Source organism: Miscanthus floridulus, chromosome 16 (assembly GCF_019320115.1).
Source record: "Miscanthus floridulus cultivar M001 chromosome 16, ASM1932011v1, whole genome shotgun sequence".
NCBI classification, from domain to species: Eukaryota; Viridiplantae; Streptophyta; class Magnoliopsida; order Poales; family Poaceae; genus Miscanthus; species Miscanthus floridulus.
The window spans coordinates 8,552,415-8,576,267 of record NC_089595.1 but is presented as its reverse complement, the minus strand read 5'-3'; the positions used below and the strand labels follow the sequence as shown (position 1 = coordinate 8,576,267).

At 48.7% G+C, this 23,853-nt stretch overlaps 1 protein-coding gene across 1 annotated transcript; it reads left to right on the top strand.

Moving 5' to 3' along the window:
• The first annotated feature begins 1,298 nt into the window (after nt 1-1,298).
• LOC136510227 (uncharacterized) lies at nt 1,299-4,844 on the top strand. The gene is made up of 5 exons (XM_066504755.1): nt 1,299-1,306; nt 1,406-1,472; nt 1,561-2,394; nt 2,551-2,650; nt 4,477-4,844. Exons 1-5 carry the CDS (start codon nt 1,299-1,301, stop codon nt 4,842-4,844), a joined length of 1,377 nt encoding a protein of 458 aa, XP_066360852.1.
• The last annotated feature ends 19,009 nt before the right edge of the window (nt 4,845-23,853 follow it).

Sequence of the window (23,853 nt, the reverse complement as noted above, 5' to 3'; positions counted from 1 at the left end):
GCCGAACTCCCCAATCCTGCTGCCCTCGCACGGCGTCGCGCCGGCGGCCCTGCCCCGCCGCCGCCCCCGCCCCAAGCGCGAGGCCCATGGTAGTCGCATCCGTCGCCGCCGAACTCCCCAATCCCGCACGCACCTCACCCTAGCTGCCCTCCGTCGCCGCCGAACTCCCCAATCCCGCACGCACCTCACCCTAGCTGCCCTCGCACGGCGTCGCGCCGGCGGCCTTGCCCCGCCGCCGCCCCCGCTCCCAACGCGAGGCCCGTGGTAGTCGCCTCCGTCGTCGGTGGCCCTGCCCCGCGGCCGCACCCGCCCCCAGCGCGAGGGCGGCGGTGGTCGCCTCTATCGCCGTGTTCCTCGAGTCTGACGGGTTCCCGCGCACCCTGGTCGCCGGCCTCGAGGTACCCACTCCCCTGTACGTTTTTGGTGTTGCCGTTTTGGTGCGCTGTCGCCGAGGCGCCAGATTGGGGAATTTCTTGTTTTTTTCATTTGTACTAAATCATCACATGTTATTTGCAGCTGTGTAATCCTTAATTTGTCTTGTGATTTGATATCCTCTATGAATTCATCTTCCATCACTAGTTACTGCCTAAGACTTATGGATGCCTTAAATATTCAAACCATCAAGTTGTACCAGTGCTTTCTGTGAATACACATGAATACATGAGCATGGAATGATATGTGGTTTGCTTAGGTTTTTGTATTGTATATAAAAATGTGTTTGGACTCTGTAAATTGACCAAAAATCAGGTTAAATATATGAGTTCAGTGACAAGTCATGTAAATTCCTATTGACAATATATTGAAAGAGAAGTCAATTATGGGTTGTCTTATGGATCCCATGGTGATAGCGGGGTCACTGTGAACTATGGGTCATCACTATCATCGATAACCTTTTTTAAGGCAATGTAGTTCCTGTACCAATACGGTAGCAGTTGAATTACAAATGAGTTGGCAAAATCTATTCTTCTTTAAGAATGTGGCATTATTTGAATGACGTGATATGGTTGTAATTTCAATCATTAGTGGTCAGCATGGGTACAAGATAGCACATTTGCTCTTCTGGTTAAATTATCTCCATCTCTCCTGAGTATCTCGCATCCTGTAATATTCTGTCATCTGCGCTTTTACCATGTGGTTCAAGTTCTCTGTGCATGGTCATTTGTATGTCCTTTTCTACTAGATGAGCATTTATAATGTTTTTGAATTGCATAAAACAATGATTGACTATGGGCGGGTGCATGCAACCTTTTCATTAGTGGTCACTTTGTCATCACCTTAATTTGTGTGTGCACATAGCTATGGGCGGGTGTGTGCAACCTTTTCCAAAGAATTTTACAATGCGATCAGTTATGTTAATTGAGCATTTATTATATGTATGGGCATGTGCATGCAAAGTTTTGTTCAGTTGTATTGATTGGACCTATTTTGCTGTTTCAGTTGCTGAGCCTGTAGGTGGTTTATTATTGTCAGAGGTATGCAATATGCTAGGTGTTCATGTTGTAGTAATATTCATTTTTTGCTCCAGGCTTCAGGGGACTGAATTTTATCCTCTTTTTGTAGGGAATGTCAGGACAACAGAATAGTGGTGGTTCCACCTCCTCTCGCTCTGATGGAAGTGAATATGATATTGTACCTAAATCGTACACATCAACGCCCCGCAACTTCCCGAGTCGCCGATCATTCTTTGTAAAGCCAATACACCCTGTTTTATTTCCAGAACATGCACTAGAAGCACAAGAAACTCAAAGCCCTGTTGCCAGCGCAAGCTCCAGCAATCCTCTGTGCTCTGAATTCAAGGGAACAAGAGAGCTTCGCTTTCCAGGTCCCATGGACTATGGTAGTGCTAGTCATGGGGAGTCAGGAAATTGGAGTGCGGCAAGTAGCATGGATCTTACTGATTTATCAGTGCGACCTGAAGCTGGACCACTGCGTCATAATAATGTAATGCAGAAAACAAGATGTGACCTCTGTGAGAGGCTTCTGACAAAGAGGTCACCTTGGGGTTCTCGTAGAATTGTATGCACCGGAGATTTACCAGTTGCTGGTGTTCTCCCATGCTCCCATGTCTACCATGCTGAGTGTTTAGAGTGGACCACTCCCAAGGGGCAGAAGCATGACCCTCCTTGCCCTGTGTGCGACAAGCTGGCTAGTAAAGATACCGAGCAGTGGTCAATTTGCAGGTTAAAAAATGGATTCCCAAGATTACGTTCACTAGGGGAAGGGCCTTCTCGAGTTTGGAGCTGTGCTCATGCTGGAGATTGTGTTGCTGGGGCTGTCCAGATGCCAAGACCAAATAGCATTGCGCTATTGACTCGGAGTGGTCACAAGAGGCATGTATCTTCGAAGGGAGAGCCCAACAAAGACTGGGCTGAAACATCAAAAAAATACTTGCATGTAACTTCCTAATGCACTCAGTAGGTTATATTCATGACCTCACATTGTTATAGCTGCAAGGTTACGTATGCTTACGAATGTTTTCATGGCTTAATGGTCCGGCTAGGAAATGACATAGATATGCTTGTGTAGCTGACTAAATTTATCTCCTATCAGTTATCACGGTTGCCACTTGTGCATAAAGGCCTTAGGTCTTCCGATTATTTTTATGGGCTGAATCTGTTCCAGATGAAATTGTGTGTGCTGGAAATCGCAGGTAAACTGGCCTCTGTAACTGCTCATCCAGTTCTATGAAACTACCGCAATTATCCCTACAGCCCTACGGCCCTACTTTGTATGATTGTAACGTTGTTAATGTTGAGACGAGATTTGACACTGCAATGAGACATCGATAAGCAGAATCTGTTGGCTGTAACATTGGACTTGGTCGCTACTCTGTATGATCTGTAAACCAAAACGCAAATTGGATCATGCTAGAAAAGCAAATTTTCAGGTGCTCGTGAAACCTTTCCCAGGAGGTGTTGACATTGCTTTGGTTGGCTCTGAATGAAATCTCGAGTTTTTTAAAGTGTGAACTCGAGTTTTTCTTATTTTTAAATTCTAGCTTTTTATTAGCAATTAGTAGTGTAACTCAAAACAATTAGCATGGATTATGGATGAGGAAAAGATTGTGGAGGGTGAAAAATAAATACAATACATAGAATTTGGATATGAATGGTGATAGCCTCACTAGCGGCAGATATAAAATTTTTTTAAAATAAATGGTGGCAAAAAAATTTGTTGCCACGGGCCAGCATCAGCTAGGTCGGGCTCGACCACGGAGGGAGCCCAACCAGGCAACGCCAGCCCGATTGGCCTAGGTGATGAGCGAGAGCAGGTTTGTATAGTTTAGGAGTTCAATCCCTGGTACTTCTCATGTTCTTTTATGCTGTGTTCTTACATGCTCAGCGAGCGAGGTGGGACTAAACCGGATGCAGATGGATGACTGCCGTATTCACGTGGCTTAGTTGGGTCACGACCTCGTGATGGGCAAGCCCATCTGCCGCCCGCTCCCCCTCCTCGCTTCATCGCGTGCGCGCGTAGGCCGATAGGCCCAGCAACCGCGGCCGGGCGCACGCGTCAGTGACCCGGTCCCTTCCCCGCTGCGCCGCATCGACCGGGCGAATCCACCGCCGCCCGATTCCCTCGCACGCGCCCCCCGAGGTTCCCCACGCCCGTGCATATAAAGATTAGGCCCAGAGCACCGCGCCGCCCCCTTTGAACCCTACAGGAGCCACCTCGAGCCCTAGCCCTAGCCCGCGCACTGCCATAGCCACCACCCGGAGCTCTACCCGCCGCCGCCGCTGATCTCCGCCTTCACCGCGTCACCGGCGTCTAGAAGCCTCCACGACCTTCGCAGCGAGGTGAGCAATCCGTCGGTGCCATTCGTGTATCTCTTATGTAGGTATTGTTGGTTTGGTTGATGGAAATCGACAAGGTTTTCAGTTGCAAATGCAGTTGTTCTCAGCCTAGTATATCTCAAATTTGAAACATGTGAGTTGACATGTTCTTCACTTTTGCTTTCAATTTAAGTATTCAGAATTCCATACACTGCAGATGCAGGAGCAAACCTAAACTCATTTCAGATAAACACATACCATACTACTCTAATCCATAGTGTACTGCGAAAACAACTCAAACAATACATGTCTTTTCTACTACTTCAGAGAACAGAACATTGTATAATATCATCTAAATTTTGTCAAAAAAAAGTAATAGGCTATGTTGTTGTACCATACAGATAAAGTAACACCCTGCTCTGCTATGTTGCTTCTTCAGTTGGGCTCCAAAGCAATAATGATGCTATACATATAATACTCATAGATGTATTGATTCTTCAGTTGAGCTGCAACTGCTGGTTGCAACTGTTGGCTACTTCAAGTGTGGGTGCGGAGCAATTTTTTATAGCAGCAGCTGCATTAGCAAATTAATATAGTGTCTTCCTAAGTAATTTTTTATTGCAATGAATTTTTAGTGTACTGGATGTAGTTTTAAAAGGGTTTCAATGTAGCATGGCACTTATTCTTGTTTTTAAATCTCTAGGTGTCATGGATCGTAGCAACGACATGCAACGAGTTCGGAGGTCCCTGGAAGAGGGGGAGGAGATGGTTAGCAAACAGAAGGTGGACCGGCATGATCTGGATTTAGATATACAGCTTGAACGTGTCCAAGCTGAAATCAGGAGGAGAGAACAACGATGTAAATATGACAACTACATATCACTTCAGCGTGCCGAGCTGGACAAAGCGGTAGAGACTAAGCATTCTGAATTGGCCAAAAGAGTGCGGACAGAACAGATTGCCCTGCTGAACAAAGCATTAACTGATCAGCATGCCACCTATGCCCAGAAGATAGAGCAGGAGCGTGCTCTCTCAAATGATGCCTTACTGAAAGGATCTAACAATGCCTAGAGGGGGGGGTGAATAGATGTATCTAAAAATTTACTACAAATGCTAAGTTCAAATCTGTCAGTCACTGTCGGAAGTCCCGACGTTTGGGTCGGAACTCCCGACGTTGTCAGAAGTTCCGGCGCAAACGTCAGCAGTTCCGACGCCTACGTGAACTACAGAAGCAGTGCCAAATTTAACTTTGTGGATAAATAATCTTACAACCTCACTTCCTAGTGATTTGGTGAAGATGTTGGGTCACTCCCTTGACGCCGTAATGCCTCCAAACCGTAGATCGAGTCCAAACCCTAAAATGGAGATTTGGGAGACACAGACAAACACATACAAGTAATCTCAAGCAATCACAACAACAACAACAAGCACGTGGGGCACAGGGATTTATCCCGAGGTTCGGCAACCCTACAAAGGAGCTCCTACGTCCTCGTTGTTGAGGTGACCACCAAGGTCAGAGTCTATTCCACCTCCTTACCTCCCTCAAAGCGACCACAAAGGTCACTTGAGCTTTCCACTAAGAAATCAAAGGGTGATACAAACTTCCCAAGGCTCTTCCACAAGATGGAAGCTCTTGGGCAATGCCTAGCCAGCTAGGGGCAAAGCCCCAAGAGTAATAGACACAAAACAACTAGCTTGACGAAGAAATCGAGTGCTCAAGCTTTTCAAAGTGATGCTCTCACTTAATCCACTCTCCTTTCACTCAAAACCCTAAGGGAATTGAAGATTGGAGCAAAGGGGGAAGGAGAGGGGAGCTTTAGTTGCTTGGGAGCTATTGAGCACGAAGTGGGTCAGCAGTGAATGAGTGTGTAACTGTTAGAAGTGAAGAGAGGAGTATTTATACTCCAAGTGAGAATCCAACCGTTCAGATCTACGTCGGAAGTTCCGACGTAGATCTCGGGACTTCAGACGTTAACAAAAAACACTGTTCACAATAGGTCAGAAGTTCGCGCGTGCAGGTCAGTGTCGGAACTCCCGGCAAATGTTGGGAATTCCGATGGTCGGAACTTCCGACGAACGTCGGGACTTCCGATAGGCACATTTAAACAAACAGCCAGCACCATTGATGCCGGGACTCCCGGCTTGGGTCAAGTCAGTGTTGGAACTCCCGGCAAGCGTCGGGACTTCCGACGGTCGGGAGTTCCGACTCACATCGGGACTTCTGACGTCCACAGTTACCGCGCAGGCTAAGTGACTGGCAGTCAGCACTTCCGGCAAGAGTCATGACTTCCGATTGTCGGGAGTTCTGGCTTACGTTGGGACTTCCAACACCGACAGTCACAGAAAATTATTCTATGTGCTCGTGAAGTGCTAGAGTGACTCTCTTTTGATTTAATTATTATGCTTGAGCACTCTATCTTTCTCAGACCAACTAAATTTGCATCCCTCTTTATAGTGCGGCGGATCCTAAACTCAAAAACAAAATTAAAACCTTTGGAGAGTGTTTTGAGTTCGTCCGCCTTTTCAACTTCAATAATTGAGGGATACCATTTCATCTTTATCAACTCTTTGATTCTTTCACAGGACTAATAGCTGCGACATATCTCATTAAGATCATATTAGTCCCTAATTTGGATGTCATCAATACACCAAAACCCACATAGGGGGCAACTGCACTTTCAATCTCCCCCTTTTTGGTAATTGATGACAACCAACTTAGGCTTTTATAAGAATGAAAGAATTTAAAGCTTTTGAACCCCAAAATTTATGAAGAGCTCCCCCTTGATGTATGCATGAATTTGAATATCAACTAGAATCATCTATACATGATTTGCATACCTCAAGACAAAAGCTCCCCCTAAATTTTGCAATCCGTGGGGTGCAACAAGTGTGTGTGAACAAATATATAGACATGAAAAGAAATGCAATATGACATGTTATTTCACACAACAAGTAAAAGAGAATATGATGGCCAAGATTTCAAAAAGGAATTTGAAGCAACACATGGCCAACAAGTATAAGCTAATAAGATAAATAGATGACCATAACTTGTCCTACAAACATCCATCAAACACATATAGATAATTGTCCATCAGAAGGTTGCCACCACACGACATAGTTCGTACACGCTAAAGGTTTTAAAGTTCCGAAACATAAAGACCAACTAACTTATTACAAAGAGAAATCAAAGCCTAACACTCCCCCTTTGTCAACAAGTGCCAAAAGGGGTAGGCCGCGTGAATACCCAACTACTCATCGTCGTAGTCATCATCGTCATCTTGGTCACCGTCATCAGCACCGTCATCGTCTTCATCATCATCCTCCTCTATGTACTCCTCATCGTCTTCAGTCACCTTTCCTTTGCCATGGGGGCGAGAAGTCGCATCATCTTCATACGCCACACAAGCCTCATCATACAAAGCCAACGGATCATGGGGAGGCACAAACGGCGGTGGAGGAGAAGATACAATGCCTGCTTGCTGTTCCAATCGATATAGCCGCTCCTGCATATCGTGCTCACGATGAGCACTAGCACAACACTGTCCAAACATGTATGTCATTAGGAACTTGAACTTGTTGGGCTTCTTTCCAGAGGAGGACAAGGAGAGAGGCTCGACACTAGAAGAGTGAGCAGCAGCAGCAGCTGAAGCACCACGGCGAGAGCGAGAACCCGAGGCACCTTTCCCTCTAGTTTTGGCGGTCTCAGCTTTTTCCTTCAGTTCTCTAGCAGCAATGATGGTGGTCTTGTTGGATATCTTTAGTAGCTTTTGCTGAGTGTCATAGGGAAAACGGATGCCGGATACTTGCTCAATGACATGCATAATGTACGGTGCATAGGGAAGATGCTTTACCGGATCCTCAGTAGCATCATGTATCTTGTTCCAAATATAGCGGCTGATGGAAAACTTCTGAAACTCATCGCCAAAGCGCTGAAGCACCTTCTGTGAATCATCACGAAGGTAGGTGGAGTCACCGACCTTCGAATACAAGATCTAGCGCAAGATGTTGTTTAGAACATAATAGTAGGGCTTCAGAAACACTATCTGTCCATCAGCCCTGTGGCCATCAAGATACATGTGTTGGTACTCCTCCATATCGAGATCCTCATACTCAGTCAACTCAGTAGCAATGTAGTCGCTGTGACTCAAACCAAGAAGGCGAGAGAAAGTGATGAAGTCTACTTTATAATGCTTGCCTTCAGTTGTCCAATGAATAATGTCAACAGCACCGGTAGGGTCTCTCTCATGATGATAAGAAGCATAAAACTGATAGATTAGCTCGTTGTTCCAATGCTTCCTAAACTCTAACAGGTAAGACAGCCCCATTGAGTTGATATCCCGAACCATCTACTCCAACTCGGGTTCCTTGTACTTGCCAAGAGAGTATGCATCAATGCACTTCATCTGCAGGACCGGTGGCTCCCTTTTCTTCAAGAATTTCCGATAAAGAATGGAATCATAAAAGTCATAATGGAAGGGATGCCAGAAATGATACTCAAGTCATAGGTCCTTCTCGTCCTCAGCATAAAGGTTCCTGTTCCGATTGTACCTGATGTCCTTGACCCGATGACGATAATCCACTAGAAGAGGAGGAGTCTAGCCACTAGTAGGATTGGGAGCCATGGTGGGCTCCCGCATGATCGGTGACACACCGGTGAATGGAACAAGCTGAGACACACCCGCTGGACTACGAGTCAGGGTGCGAATCGGTGGAGTAGCAATGGTGCGTCCAGCATGTTCAAGCGCTTCCTCTTCTTCATCAACCATCGGCACATCCCCAACAGGGGTAGGAGCAGGAGGAGGAGCGGCAGCCGATGACCCTTGATCGACACGACGATGGGGAGCACGGGAACCACCAGCACTACCATGCTGGTAAGACGCCTTGGTGCGGCTGGGTGGCTTGGGAACAGCGGCACAATCTTGGTTCTTCTTAGAATGCTTCTCTGTATGACGCGAGGGACTTCCACCGTCCATGACTACGAAGAACACCAAGTGGAACTGAGAAACAATACAAGGAGATGTGAATGAGCATCGAGAAGTGAAGAAACAGGAATGGAGTGGTCACTCTAGGGTCGGGAGTTCCGGTCAAGGTCATGACTTCCAACAGCCGGTAGTTCTGGCCTGACGTCGGGAGTTCCGACTGTCAGAACCTCCGACGGCCTCTGGGACCTCCGACGCCCAAAGTGACCATCCCATTCATGGGGCTTCAAATCACGACACACATCCATACAAGGGAGATAGAGGAGTAGAGAGGAAGAAAGAATAGAGGCAAAACATAAGGTACATTGGATTTAGGGTTAGGACACCACGAAAGTACCTTGAATCGAGGAAAGAGATGGAGACAAACGAAATCGTAGTCCACGAACGAACAAATCCACGAGCGCAATCTCCACCACCAATGGGATCTCCACCACACCAACTAAAAGTCCACCATGATCCGAAGACAAGCGAGGGCATGGGCGATGGAACGGGGGCGAGGAGGTCGGAACTTCCGGCAAGGCCTCCGGTGGCGCAACGAGGAGGAATGGAGACCGGCGGGCAGGGAGGCAGCCGGCGGTGAGAGGAGGAGCGTGGGGTGTAGCGAGGAGGGGCGATGGCGGCGGTGGGATGGGAGGAGGAGGAAAGAAGAAACAACCGCAGTAAAAAAATGGGCCGGATATAAATAGGCCGAGCAACCGATGCGGCGCAGTAAAATTCAGATCTGCGTCAGAACTTCTGACATACGTCGGGACTTCCAGCAGTCGGGACTCCCAGCGCGAGCCAGGACTTCCGGCCGTCGGGACTTCCGGCATACGTCGGGACTTCCGACGTAGGGAAACAGAAAAACCCTCAAACTTGAACTCACTATGCCATGTGGGGCAAAAATATGATGGACACTAACATTTTCATAAGTGACTAGATTTCATTCAAGCAACACAAAGCAGTAGTCACTAATGAAAATTACAAAATAGATTTTGGAAGTGCCACACAATGTTTTCTTAATTCTTTTCTCCTAACTAGATCAAACAAAATGTGTGTGCAAGGGATATTCAAGCCATGTTACGAGAATCAATGATATTTAGTTCACTCCTCAAAGCACAAAATCTTGACTCATCTAGGGGCTTTGTGAAGATATCGGCTAATTGTTTTTCAGTGCTCACATGATGAATGGCGATATCTCCTTTGGCTTCGTGGTCTCTCAAAAAATGATGCCGGATGTCTATGTGCTTTGTTCGAGAGTGGTTTACAGGGTTGTTTGCCAACTTAATGGCACTCTCATTGTCACACAAAAGTGGAATCTTGGTTAACTCACATCCAAAGTCCTTTAGAGTTTGCTTCATCCAAAGTAGTTGGGCACAGCAAGCACCGGCCACCATATACTCGGCTTTGGCGGTGGACAAAGCAACGAAATTTTGCTTCTTAGAGCTCCAAGACACCAAGGATCGACCAATAAATTGGCAAGTCCCGGTAGTACTCTTTCGGGTTACTTTGCAACCGGCATAATCCAAATCGGAATAGCCAAGTAACTCAAAAGTGGAGCCCTTAGGATACCACAAGCCAAGATTAGGAGTGTGCACTAAATACCAAAAAATTCTCTTAACAACCATCAAATGACATTCTTTCAGATTAGCTTGAAATCTTGCACACATGCACACGCTAAGCATAATATCGGGCCTAGATGCACAAAGGTAAAGAAGTGATCCAATCATGGAGCGATATACCTTTTGATCGACGTCCTTTCATCCTTGATCAAGATCAAGATGTCCATTGGTTGGCATGGGTGTCTTGATGGGCTTGGCCTTGTCCAAGTTAAACTTGTTCAACATGTCGTTGGTGTACTTGGTTTGACTTATGAACGTGCCATCCTTGAGTTGCTTGATTTGAAATCCAAGGAAAAACTTCAACTCGCCCATCATGGACATCTCGAACCTATTTGTCATAATCCTACTAAATTCCTCACAAAAAGCCACATTAGTACTACCAAATATGATGTCATCGACATATATTTGGCAAATAAAGATATCATTATTGACTTTGCGAGTAAACAAAGTAGCATCGGCCTTTCCTATCTCAAAACCTTGTTTGAGTAGGAAATCCTTTAAACAATCATACCAAGCTCTAGGGGCTTGTTTGAGCCCATAGAGCGCCTTGTTGAGCTTGTAGACGTGGTTTGGATACTTGGGGTCTTCAAAGCCCGGTGGTTGCTCTACATACACCAACTCGAATAGGGGGCCATTGAGAAATGCACTCTTCACGTCCATTTGATATAACTTGAAATCATGATGGGCGGCATAGGCAAGTAGAATACAAATTGATTCTAGCCTAGCTACCGATGCATAGGTCTCCCCAAAATCCAAGCCTTCAATTTGAGTGAATCCTTGAGCCACCAACCTTGCCTTGTTCCTTGTTACCACGCCATGCTCATCTTGCTTTTTGCGGAAGACCCACTTTGTTCCAATCACATTTTTCTTGGGCCTTTCCACCAAGGACCAGACTTCATTCCAAGTGAAGTTGTTCAACTCCTCTTGCATGGCAATCATCCAATCTGGATCATCAAGTGCCTCTTCCACCATACGAGGTTCCAAAGGAGAAACAAACGAGTAATATTCACAAAAACTTGCTAAACGAGAATGTGTAGTTACCCCTCGTCGAATGCTCCCCAATATGTTATCAACGGGATGATCCCGTTGAATGGATTGATGCACTCTAGGATGTGGCACTTGAGTTGATCTTTGGATAGGGCCATCATCATCATCATCACAGTCATGATCGATTGGAAGATCATAATCATGAGCTTGTGGAGGGTTGACTTCACTTCTTTCTTCATTATTGAGTTGTGGTTGAGCTCGCTCATTGTTGACACCATCTTCATGAGAATGACCTTGTGCTTCATTTGATCTCCCATCTTGATTATCTCTTGTTGTGGAAGCTTCACCATGTTCATTGGATGAAACATGATGAATGGTTGGATCAAGATCATCATGCACAACATGGTCTTCATCTTCGTCTTCAACGGGCTTTACTTCACCAATAGCAAGCTTCTTGATTGCTTCGTGTGGAGCTTCTTCATTACCTACATTCTCAACATTGACTTGCTCCTTTTGAGAGCCGTCGGTTTCATCAAAGGTCACGTCTACCACGATTTCAATCAAACCGGTGGTTTTGTTGAAAACACGATATCCATGTTCGTTAGTACCATAACCAAGCATGAAACCTTCATCAACCTTTGGTGCAAACTTAGAGCTTTTGGATTTCTTATTAAGTATGAAACACTTGGATCCAAAAACTCTAAAGTAGTGCACCTTAGGCTTTTTACCGGTTAGAAGTTCGTAGGCGATCTTTTCTCTTTTCTTGTGAAGATATAAGCGGTTGATAGCATGGCATGCCGTGTTGACCGCTTCCGCCCAATAGTTGGTTGGAGTCTTGTATTCATCCAACATTGCTCTTGCAGCTTCTATGAGCGTTCGGTTCTTCCTCTCTACAACACCGTTTTGTTGTGGAGTGTATGGCACCGAAAACTCATGCTTGATTCCTTCTTCATCAAGAAACTCTTCAATGTTGGTGTTCTTGAACTCCGTCCCGTTGTCACTTCTAACTCTCTTGATTTTGACATCAAACTCATTTTGGGCTCTTCTTGCAAACTTCTTGAAGATACCTTGGACTTCACTCTTTTCACGCAAAAAGAATACCCAAGTGAAACGAGAATAATCATCAACAATTACAAAACCATATTTGTTACCACCAATGCTTATATAAGCGATGGGTCCAAATATGTCCATGTGAAGTAACTCCAATGGCCTTTTAGTTGTCACAACATTCTTGACGGGATGTTTAGCTCCAACTTGTTTTCCCGCTTGGCATGCGCTACAGATCCTATCTTTTTCAAAAGAAACATTTGTTAGTCCAAGGATGTGTTCGCCCTTTTGAAGTTTGGCTAAGTTCCTCATCCCAACATGGGCAAGTCGGCGATGCCATAACCAACCCATGCTAGATTTTGCCATTAAGCAAGTCTCGGGATTTACTCTATTTGATGTGAAATCAACTAGATAGAGTTTCCCTTTTAAATGACCCGTAAATGTAATAGAGGAATCCTTCCTTCTATAGACTTCCACATACTTATCCGTAAAGAGACAATTGTAACCCATTTTACAAAGTTGTGAGACGAACAACAAATTGTATCTCAACGAATTCACAAGTAAAACATTTGAAATTGAATTATCATTTGATATAGCAATTTTACCCAAATCGAGGACTTCTCCTTTTCCATTGTCACCAAACACAATATTTCCACTATGATCATGATTTGGTTGGAATGACGTGAACATGTCCTTCTCTCCGGTCATATGATTTGTGCATCCACTATCCAACACCCAACTTGTTCCACCGGAGGAATATTCCTACAAAGATAAATTAAGCTTTTGTTTTAGGTACCCAAAAAGATTTGGGTCCTAGGGGGTTAGTCACATAAAACTTGGACACCCAAACACTCCTCATAATTTCCTTTCTCTTTTGGGCACCAACATGCTTAACCACAATTTTGCCATCCTTGCCCCAACAACACATATAATCACTCGCATAGCACCGTGGAAGTGGTGCTTGTGGCTTTGGGACATCGGATTGCTTCTTCTTGATTGTCTTGTTACTCGTAGGTTGGATCTTTGGAATGTAGACCTTGTTGTTGGCCTTGCATATTAGCTCATCAGGAGCAACGCCCTTGTTGAACTTCACACAAGGCACACCATTGATCATGTTTCTTCCATTGGCCTTACCATCATACCTATTGTAGCCAATGCCTTCCTTGATTGATGGGTGCCTTGATGACTTGTATATAGTCTTGTTGGATTGCTCTTGACACTTGCACCCATTCTTCAAAATCATCTCCAACCTATGAATCTCCTTGTCTTTCTTCTCTAACTCAACAAGATTAGTTGTATATGCATTCACATCAATTTTATAACATCTTTTACAACCATCACTAGTGGAGACATTAGAGTCTTCGGTTGCCTTAGGAGAAGTTGAAGTGCTAGCCCAAAGAGTACTATAGTTTAGCTCAAGATTTGATATTTTTCTTCCAAGCTTGTGAGGCTTTCTTGAGCTATACTCTTTTCATTCTTAAGGCTAGCTATTTGATCATTAATCGATGAATGTTCCTTAGTCAATTTCCCAATTGAGTCATTGGCTAAAGACAATTCAACGGTTAACTTCTCAACCTTCATCTTTTCCTCGGCGATAGATGCTTCAAGTGCAAGGTTTTCTCTCTCTCTCTTGAGTAATTATATCTCCTTGCAACTCTAAGCATCTATCCCTCTTCTCTAATTTCTTCATTAGCATTTTTATTTTAGTGAAGGCCTTTTTACCAAATTTCTTTATCATGGTTGCTTTAATTTCTTCTATGTTATCATCACAACTATCATACTCATCACTAGAGGAAACGGGTGTAGTATGTACCTTCTCCCCTTTTGCCATGAGACAAGTTGGGGTGTAGTAGTCGTTGTCGATGAGGTTGGAGAAGAGCCTCGGTGGTGAAGATAGGTTGGAGAAGAGTTTTAGTGGTGAAGTTGAGTCGAGGAAGATCATGGTCGGTGAAGAAGAGTGGTGGATGGCAATGTTTGCGGCTCCCTTCTTCTTCTTCTCATCATCACTTGACTCCCATTCTTCCCCAAGATGAGCTTCACCTCTCTTCTTGCCTTTGTTCTTCTTGTCATCATCCTTGTCATGCTTGTGCTTCTTTTTCTCATTAGGACAATCGGCTATGAAGTGACCGATTTGACCACATCCATAGCAAAATCTCTTTTTGAACCTTCTCTTACCATCCCCATGGGTCTTGTGGTTGCTTGTCTTCTTCATAAACTTTCTAAGATTTCTAATCACAAATGCAACCTCTGCATCGGAATCTTCTTCTCCACTTGAGGAATCATCCTTCACTTTCTTCTTCTTTTCTTGATTTGAACCTTGACCTTCATGTTGTTGAGTTGCTTTAAGGGCAGATTTCTTATTGAATCCCATTGCATTAGGATTTTGATTGTGAGCATTGATTGCATCTTCATCTAGACACTCATGATGCTTGAGCTTTGAAAGAACTTCTTGAGGTGTCATCTCATCATAACCGGGCCTTTCCATGATCACGGATGCTAGCATGTTGTTCTTGGCTCTATAGGTTCTCAACATCTTTCAAGCAACTTTGTTGTCATCCCATTCGTTGCTACCAAGAGCTCTTATGCGGTTGACCAATGCCATGAGCCTATCAAACATGGATTGTGTTGTTTCATTTTGCAAGAATACAAATCTTTCCAATTCACCATGAAGTAACTCTATGTTGCCTTTTCTCACACTTTTATCTCCTTCAAATGATACTTTCAAAGTATCCCAAATTTGCTTTGCACTTTCCATTCGATTCACCTTTCTAAACTCATCCGGGGCTAGGCTTGACACAAGCAATGCTATGGCTTGTGCATTTTGATGGAGGTTGTGCACTTCTTATGGAGTTATCGCTCTATCTTCATCGGTAGGAATCATCACACCAACATCCACAACTTCCCAAAGTCTTGCGGCTATGAGATGCATCTTCATCTTGTAAGACCAATCGGTGTATCTTGTTCCATCAAAGTGAGGTGGTTTGCCAATATTGATGGATGGAGTATGTAGTGTTGAACCTTTCATGATTTGTCCATAGTCAAAACTCATGTGTGAATATATTCCTTTTCCATGAGCATGCTCACCGGCTCCAATATCACTAGCGACATCTTTGTTTGCTTCATTCTTGTCACTAGTATCATTCTTGCCACTTATTGCATCATCAACCTTCTTGCTCAATTCTTCCTTCAACTTGCTCATCTCATCTTGCATCTTTTTCTTTTCATCTTGAAAGAGCTTGGCTTGAGCACTCATCAACTCTTCAGCTATTTTCTTGGCCATTTTGACGGCAACGGCTTGCATCATGTCCGTCTCCGACATTGTTTCTTCTCACGTGGTGAAACACAAAGAGAAGACCCTGCTCTGATACCAATTGAAAGGATCTAACAATGCCTAGATGGGGGTGAATAGGCTTATGTAAAAATTTACTGCAAATGCTAAGTTTAAATCTATCAGTCACTGTCGGAAGTCTTGACGTTTGGGTCAGAACTCTCGATGTTGTTAGAAGTTCTGGCGCAAACGTCAGCAGTTCCGACGCCTACGTGAACTACAGAAGCAGTGCCAAATTTAACTTTGCAGATAAATAATCTTACAACCTCACTTCCTAGTGGTTTGGTGAAGATGTTGGGTCACTCTCTTGACGCCGTAATGCCTCCAAACCATAGATCGAGTCCAAACCCTAAAATGGAGATTTGGGAGACAAAGAGACAAACACATACAAGTAATCTCAAGCAATCACAACAAAAACAACAAGCACGCGGGACACAGGGATTTATCCCGAGGTTCGGCAACCCCACAAAGGAGCTCCTACGTCCTCGTTGTTGTGGTGACCACCAAGGTCGGAGTCTATTCCACCTCCTTGCCTCCCTCAAAGCGACCACAAAGGTCACTTGAGCTTTCCACTAAGAAATTAAAGGGTGATACAAACTTCCCAAGGCTATTCCACAAGATGGAAGCTCTTGGGCAACGCCTAGCCGGCTAGGGGCAAAGCCCCAAGAGTAATAGATGCAAAAACAACCGGCTTGATGAAGAAATCGAGTGCTCAAGCTTTTCAAAGTGATGCTCTCACTTAATCCACTCTCCTTTCACTCAAAACCCTAAGGGAATCGAAGATTGGAGCAAAGGGGAAGGAGAGGGGAGCTTTAGTTGCTTGGGAGCTATTGAGCACGAAGTGAGTCAGCAGTGAATGAGTGTGTAACAGTTAGAAGTGAAGAGAGGAGTATTTATACTCCAAGTAAGAATCCAACCGTTCAGATCTACGTCGGAAGTTTCGACGTAGATCTCGGGACTTTCGATGTTAACAAGAAAACACTGTTCACAACAGGTCAGAAGTCCACGCGTGCAGGTCAGGGTCGGAACTCCTGGCAAATGTCAGGACTTCCGATAGGCACAGTTAAACAAACAGCCAGCACCACTGATGCTGGGACTCCCAGCTTGGGTCAAGTCAGTGTCGTAACTCCCGGCAAGCGTCAGGACTTCCAACGGTCGGGAGTTCCGACTCACGTCGGGACTTCCAACGTCCACAGTCATCGTGCTGGCTAAGTGACTGGCAGTCAGCACTTCCGACTATCGGGAGTTCTGGCTTACGTCGTGACTTCCAACACCGACAGTCACAGAAAATTATTCTATGTGCTCATGAAGTGCTAGAGTGACTCTCTTTTGATTTAATTATTATGCTTGAGCACTCTATCTTCCTCAGACCAACTAAATTTGCATCCCTCTTTATAGTGCGGTGGATCCTAAACTCAAAAACAAAATTAAAACCTTTGGAGAGCGTTTTGAGTTCGTCCGCCTTTTCAACTTCAATAATTGAGGGATACTGTCGGGTTCATAAACCTAGGGTCCCTCGGGGACTGGCTTCGACGCTCAGGCTCGGCCTAGGAGAACAACCTGTAGCTCATGGGCTGGCCTGAAAGGTCTAAAAAACAATGGGCCAGGGGGACAGACCGGTCGCCGACCGGAAGGTCCGCCGAAAGAACGAACGCCCGCTCAACAACTTCTTCGGCCCACCTCTCCGACCGAAGCGCTCGCCTCGGGCGTCGGCCGCATCCGGGTGGACTCCCCAATCGGAAGGCCTGGCCCAAAACGCTGCTTCCTACTCCGACCCCGCGTCTCCGACTGGGGGCTCATAGGAAGCTGCTTACCGCTCTTCTCCGACTGGCACGGCCAGTACCGACTGGAGCCATCCGACCAGGGATTCCCACTCGAAAGGGACCAGGGGCGAATGGAGAAAGTAGCGCACAAAGTCAAAACATGGTACCGGGACCATACCCTGTACGCCTGCAGGAACAGTGCTCCACAACCGACCTGACACAAGCAGTATGGGAGGTTCCGACATCTGTGCCTACAGTATTGTAGGCGCCGACATTTATGTCTATAGTATTGTAGGCGTCGTTGGGGCTCCCATAAGGCAAAAAGGCCCCCCACATGCCTCTGGGTATCGATAGTGGGCACCAGGATTCACCATACCTGGTACACATGGTGGGGCTCCTCATATACTGACAGCATTTCATAGGTACTAACGTCCACCCTTCCTGAAGAAGCCAACGCGACCCCCATGTGCACATGACATTCTACAGTGACATCAACACTGTTATGTGTGCCAACCATCATCATTACCCTCACTCGGTGTGGACAACAAGACTTAGAAACTCTCTCCCTCTCACCTGTAAAGCCATCCCCTTTATCTATAAAAGGGGATGCGCTCCCTCCAACAAAGGGGGATCGATTTTCCAGAGGTCCACTTCTTCAAGCTCAGGCTCACTAGATCAATAGCTGAGAAACCCCTTAAGCACATGCTTGAACACCTAGCTCATAGCAGAGTTCTGGTCACCCTCGGCCCTTCCGATCAGACCCGACCGGGCCTCTCGTACACCCCTCCTTTCTCCTTCTCGTTTGTAACCCTACTACAGACTTCGAGCACCTGGGCTCAGGAATAAAGTCACCAACAGACCCACACTGGACGTAGGGCATGTTGCCCGAACCAGTCTAAATCCTGTGTCATTGAGTGCTAGGCCACCTCCGATCACAATGTACAGCAAAACTACAAATATTCACTAGTTGGTCACTTTTTGTACCGACAGTTGGTGTCGTCCATGGGGAAGACGTTGTACGTTCAACACTTTTTGGTCATCGGATGGCCCATTTTTCTACCACCCCCACCGTGGGGGGCTCGAGCGACGCAATCCACCTCGGCTCACTAGAGTATCCCGCACTCTCGCCTGCGGGCATGCGGGTTCTACTCGTTTTCGAGCCATCCCAGGCCTTCCTCTTCGGAAGCCTGGACTTTGTCGCCGACCGGCTCGGCGTACTCCACCTCCATGAGGAGACCCATGACCCAGCACCTGTCAGAGAGGCGTTCTCCGTCGACTCCAAGACACGCGACCTCAACGGCGCGGCATCTGCACTTCATTCCGAGCAAACTCTCTGCTCAAACCCCGCTGTAAGTAATATACATGCCGTCCTTTACTTACTACATTCAATCTTCCACCAAATACCCAGAGGGCTACCGTTGTTCCCGTCATGGCCACCGTACGGCTAGCTCCCCTATGGCCTCGTGTCTCCCGTGGACGCGTACGCCTGAGGGCTTCAAAAGATTATGGCGCCGTCTCCTCCCACGTCTGAGTTCGTGGGGATGATGAGCTACGGTCCCTCCTGTTTCCTCGACATCATGGACAACGACGTCGGGAGTGACGGCTCCAGCATCGGCGACGTGGCACCCAGCCACCGTCCGTCCCGGGAGTGCGCCATGTCGGACACTCCAGAATAGCCGCCAAGGGCAATGGAGTCCTCATGGACTCATGCCTCTCTGGGCCCTCATACGGAGACCTTCAAGCTCACATGCAAGCACGAGGAGGAACTACGACGATAATGGCCGCATCAGCCACCAACCGTGCCAGCACGCTCGGCGCGCTACGCTGCGCCCCGAGCGCGCGGATCGGCGAATGGCGCTCGGGGTCGCGCCCGTCAGGTCTAGCGCAACACCCCGGGTAGAGGGACTGATCCCCCACAGTTCGTCCGGGCCAGTTAGAACATTGCCACCGCGGCAATGCTCCTGCGCGGCCTGGCCGTGCCGAACGACCCTCACGAACGGGCGATCCACCGGAACCTCTGGGCACTGGTGGAGACCGCCGCCGTTCAACAAGCGGAATGCTCTGTATCGCGACTCCAACTCACGACCTCGCTCCCCGTCCGGGGAACGGGGACGCAGCAGATGGGGCACTACACCCTGTCACTGCAACAACCGCTGAGCGCGATACATGAGACCGCAGTGTCGCCTCATCTTGACCTGACGACCGCTCCATACCAACCGCCTATCTACACGTGGCTCGGACCGAACCGAGGGACATGCAGCGGTGACCGGAGTCCCAGCACTGACGGCCCAGGACCACCAACCTTTGCCCACATCCCCCAGCAAGCGCCGTTCTTACCGCGCTCCAACAGAGGCCATGGCAAAGGTAAGGCCAAGCGCTAGGATCAAGACGAGGGCCCCTCCACGTAGAAGGGAAAAAAGAACAGAAAGGATCACCGCCGACCGGCTAACTCCACGACGGTCGTCACGGCTGACCACCTGGGCACGCAGCCCCAGCAGGACCAATCGGGACACTTCCACGAACTCATGGAGAGCCTGTGCACCAACCACAATTATCTCGTCAACCATCTCTACAAGGACTGCCAGCTCCTCAGGCGCCTGCTGAGGTAGAGTGGCAGGCCAAGGGACGAAAAAGGCAACAAAAGAAGGGGGCACATCAGGCGAGGATCTAGACGACTGAAGGCTGAATTGATCTGACCAGACGCCTACCGACTGAAAGACAACGACGACGACGTTCTCTCCAAATGCTTGAAACAGCTATGTCATTTTTTCCCTAAGTTTCAGTCTTACCATTATTCACTAAATGTACGCTCCTGTAAGAGCACCCCGACCCGAACACTTTTCAGCTCGGGGCGCTCGGGGACTCCACTAGGGGGCTCTACTACCCCTCTGTTCTATTTTTACTTTGAGTACTCTTTTACTTTCATATGAAAAAACTCCTTCCTACCCAAACAAAAGGGTAGTCCGTTCTCTAATTCACCTTACGTAGCTTTGCCTTAAAACTTTCCGACCGATCGCACCCCGCCTATTCCTACGGTTACGGCTCACAAGGTTGCAGCCTATGGAACAAACGGGTAGGTATGAGAGGGAAGGAAGTAAGAAACAAAACTATGCTAAGGGAAAACTAAGGAACGAAAGGGAACAGGCTTCCCCGAACGGAGCAACTCCATCACAAAAACAAAAACCGATTGCAGTCATTAAAACACACTACGAACGTTTTACACGGGGGCTCCCCCACAAACTTAAAACTTTTTATGATTACTAACTACTTATGTTCTGCAAGCTATTAAACCGACCCGGTGGCATCTATTGGTGGCGCGGCCGACGAAGGCGTAGGCTGCTCACTCTCCGGTGGCACGACGTCTGGCCCAACCGAGGCCGAGGCGACATTTCCCCTCGAACCAGGCTCCGGGCTATCCGCAGGCTCGGAAGCATTCTCTCCACGCATGCTTCGGGCCATGTCTTGACGATGAACGTCCATCACCCACTCGGCGGAGACTTGCTCTGACACCGACCGCGCGTGCAGCAGCAAGCTCACCCTGATTGTTTGGATGTCCTCCGTGCTCAGACCCTCAGCATACCCACCGCAGATAGCGTCGAAGTCTAGGCTCGGGTGGTGCGTTGCCACCGAGGTCAGCACCCCCGATGCTCCATAAAATAGCCCGCTCTTGACAAGGTCCTTGACCGCATCTGGGACCTCCGCTAGTTCAGCCGCGGGCGCATTGGTACTTGGCGCTGACCCAAAGATTTCTGAGACGACGAGCCAGGCAGCGTTGCGGATCTGGTCCAAATCCCCTTCGAGAGCACGTCGCTCTTCACGGGACTTGGCTAGCTCTCGGCGTTCCAGCTGAAGCTCGCCTTGGACGCCTCCAGGTCTCGCTCTAGCACCTTCACCTTCTCACCCAGCTCTAGAGGAAGGACGACAAACTCAGAAACAGGCTGAGGGAAAAATCAACACCATGAGAAAACAAAAAGTTACGCACCGGTGCGAGAGGCCTCAAGGGTGGAGAAGTCCTCCGCCTACCGAGCTGCCTGCTCGCGTAGCCGGGCACTCGCGTCCTCCATCCCCATCACCTGGCTCCAAAGCACAAGCACCTCCTAATTTGCCTCTGATCGGGCCCTCTGCTCCGCCTCTAGGGCCTTCTGTGCCCTCTCTAGGGCGGCCTGCTTTGGCTCAAGGGCCGCCAAGGCTTCTCGCAGCGCCACCTCGGTGTTCGCAAGGGACGCTCGCACCCTCGCCTTAGCCTCCTCATGACGAACCCTCTCTGCCTCGAGCCCTTGCTCGGCAGCGGTCGCCCGCTCTGCCACACGCTGTCCCTCTGCCCACGCTGCGGCCGCCTTGGTCGTTCGGACCTAGGACTCGTGGCAGGCGGACTCCACCCGATGCTCAAGCTCGGCCATCCGGGCATGTTCTGCCCAGAGGAAGTGGGACTTGCAGGATGACACCTTCCTTATTTCCTGTGAAAAACAGGCATGCTAAAAACAACCGACAAAAGACTCAAAGGGTAAGGGAGAGTACTAGAAACTCACCTCCGCGGTGAGCTGCAGGTCGACCTCAACCAGCTGCTGAGCAAACTGGGCCTGCTTCCAGGCGCTCTCAAGCTTTGCGGATAGCTTGGTGAGCTCAGACATGATGGCATGCCCTTGCCCCCCAAAAATGTCCCGGAGCTGGCACTCCTAGGAATCTCGGAGGATGAACATTGCCTTCGACGGGTCCTCAGGAAAAGACCACTCTAGGTCGCCCTCCAATGAACCACCGGAGGGCCCAGCCTCCGACTGGACCACTGCCAGCTCCTGCGGTGACACCACCAGCTCCTGCGGCAACACTAGCGGCTCCGCCACGGTATCCGCCTCATCATTGGATGGAATCTCCACCACCTCATTCGCACGGGACGCCACCGGGCGCCCCGACTTCGTTTCGGCAACGCTCCCCTCCAGCGCCTTTGGCCCCGACGACAAGGGTAGGTAATGCAGCCCTCCACCCATCGAGGTAGGGACTTCATCCTCCCTCGTCTGTCCTGGCATGCCTGGGGGAGGGGCCGCAAGAGTTACCTCTGTCACAACCCCCGCCGTCGGCACCGGGATCGCGGCCAGCAACGCCACAGCCGCTGTCACATCACCAGCAGCCGCCCCAGGGGGCGTCGCCCCTGGGAGCAAAGGCTTCGTCGACGCCACCCTGCTGCCCCCTTCACTCGCCGCCAGGTGCTGCAGAGTGGGCCTCCAATCCTCCTGCACGGGGGTCGGGGCGATACTCAACCCCGGCATCCCCCGGCCGCTGACAAAAATCGTGGGTGAGCCACACTCCAAAAGAAAAAAGGGGAGAGACTCGACCAGCAAAAATCGGTGAGGCGACAAAAGGTAACATACCGGTTGGCTAGCAGCACGACCCAGAAGGCAGACTCCGATGACCATGGACCTACAGGGCGAGGAACACCCCCAGGCTACGACCCATGCCCCTCGCTTCAGACGGGGTCGGAACCAACCCGACCGGCGCCAGCCAAGCCTGTGGATCGCTATGACCCCCAGCTCGGGACTCCTCGACTGGAGCAGCGGGTGGGGTGTCCTCCGACTGCAAGTCGCATACTGACTGGGCACCAGTCTGACCCTTAGACCACCCAAACTGCTCAACCGCGGATGCGGCAGGCAAAGCCTCCTCCGGCTACAAGCCCGGCGTTGGCACTGGCTCCGTCACCGTGTGAGCGCCCGTTCGCCCCTCAGACCGCCGGCTCGCCCAGCCACGTCTACCACAGGCGGCGATAGGACCGGCGGCACCACCGAGGGGCGCGGTGACCGCATCCGCTTCAACGCTCGCTCGCCAACGGCGTCCGTGCTCATCGCATGCTTCCGCGAAGCAGGAACCTCCACACGCCCATGGCCTCCTACTCCTCACCAACAGACGTCGCCGCGGGGTCACGACGCACCGCTGAGGTCACAATGACCTCCTGACCCTCCTCCTCATCGGAGAAGACCAAGTCATCCAGGTCCGTAGGATCGTCCGATGCGAGTTCCGACTTGACGTCGCTCCTATGTTCCCCGGCCTTCATGCGTCGGGCGACCTCCTTCTTCCTCTCTTCCTTCCGCTGGACCTCCTAGGTCCTCTTCTTCTTCCGAGCGTCGGCCGCCTCCTTCTGGGCGGCCTGCCGGGCCCGGCCCTTTGGACCCTTGGGAAGGTGCGGTCGGGACTTGTACCTCCCGAGCCCCTACGGAATGATAGAACCAAAATCAGAGGAAAGGGAAGGGAGCAGAGAAAGAGCACGAACAAAGAACATACTAGCGTGGGCATGATCGAGGCATTGAACGGTATGGGCTTTCCCTCAACCGTCTCCCTAGGCTTCAGTTGTAGCACTCGGCCGATGCGGCTCTAGATCTCGTCGTC

Excerpts from the sequence above, each read along its gene's own strand:
- LOC136510227 (XM_066504755.1), top strand. Across the intron at positions 2,395-2,550 it reads CATCAAAAAAATACTTGCAT|TTATCACGGTTGCCACTTGT; the intron begins GTAACTTCCTAA and ends ATCTCCTATCAG. Across the intron at positions 2,651-4,476 it reads GTGTGTGCTGGAAATCGCAG|GTGTCATGGATCGTAGCAAC; the intron begins GTAAACTGGCCT and ends TTAAATCTCTAG.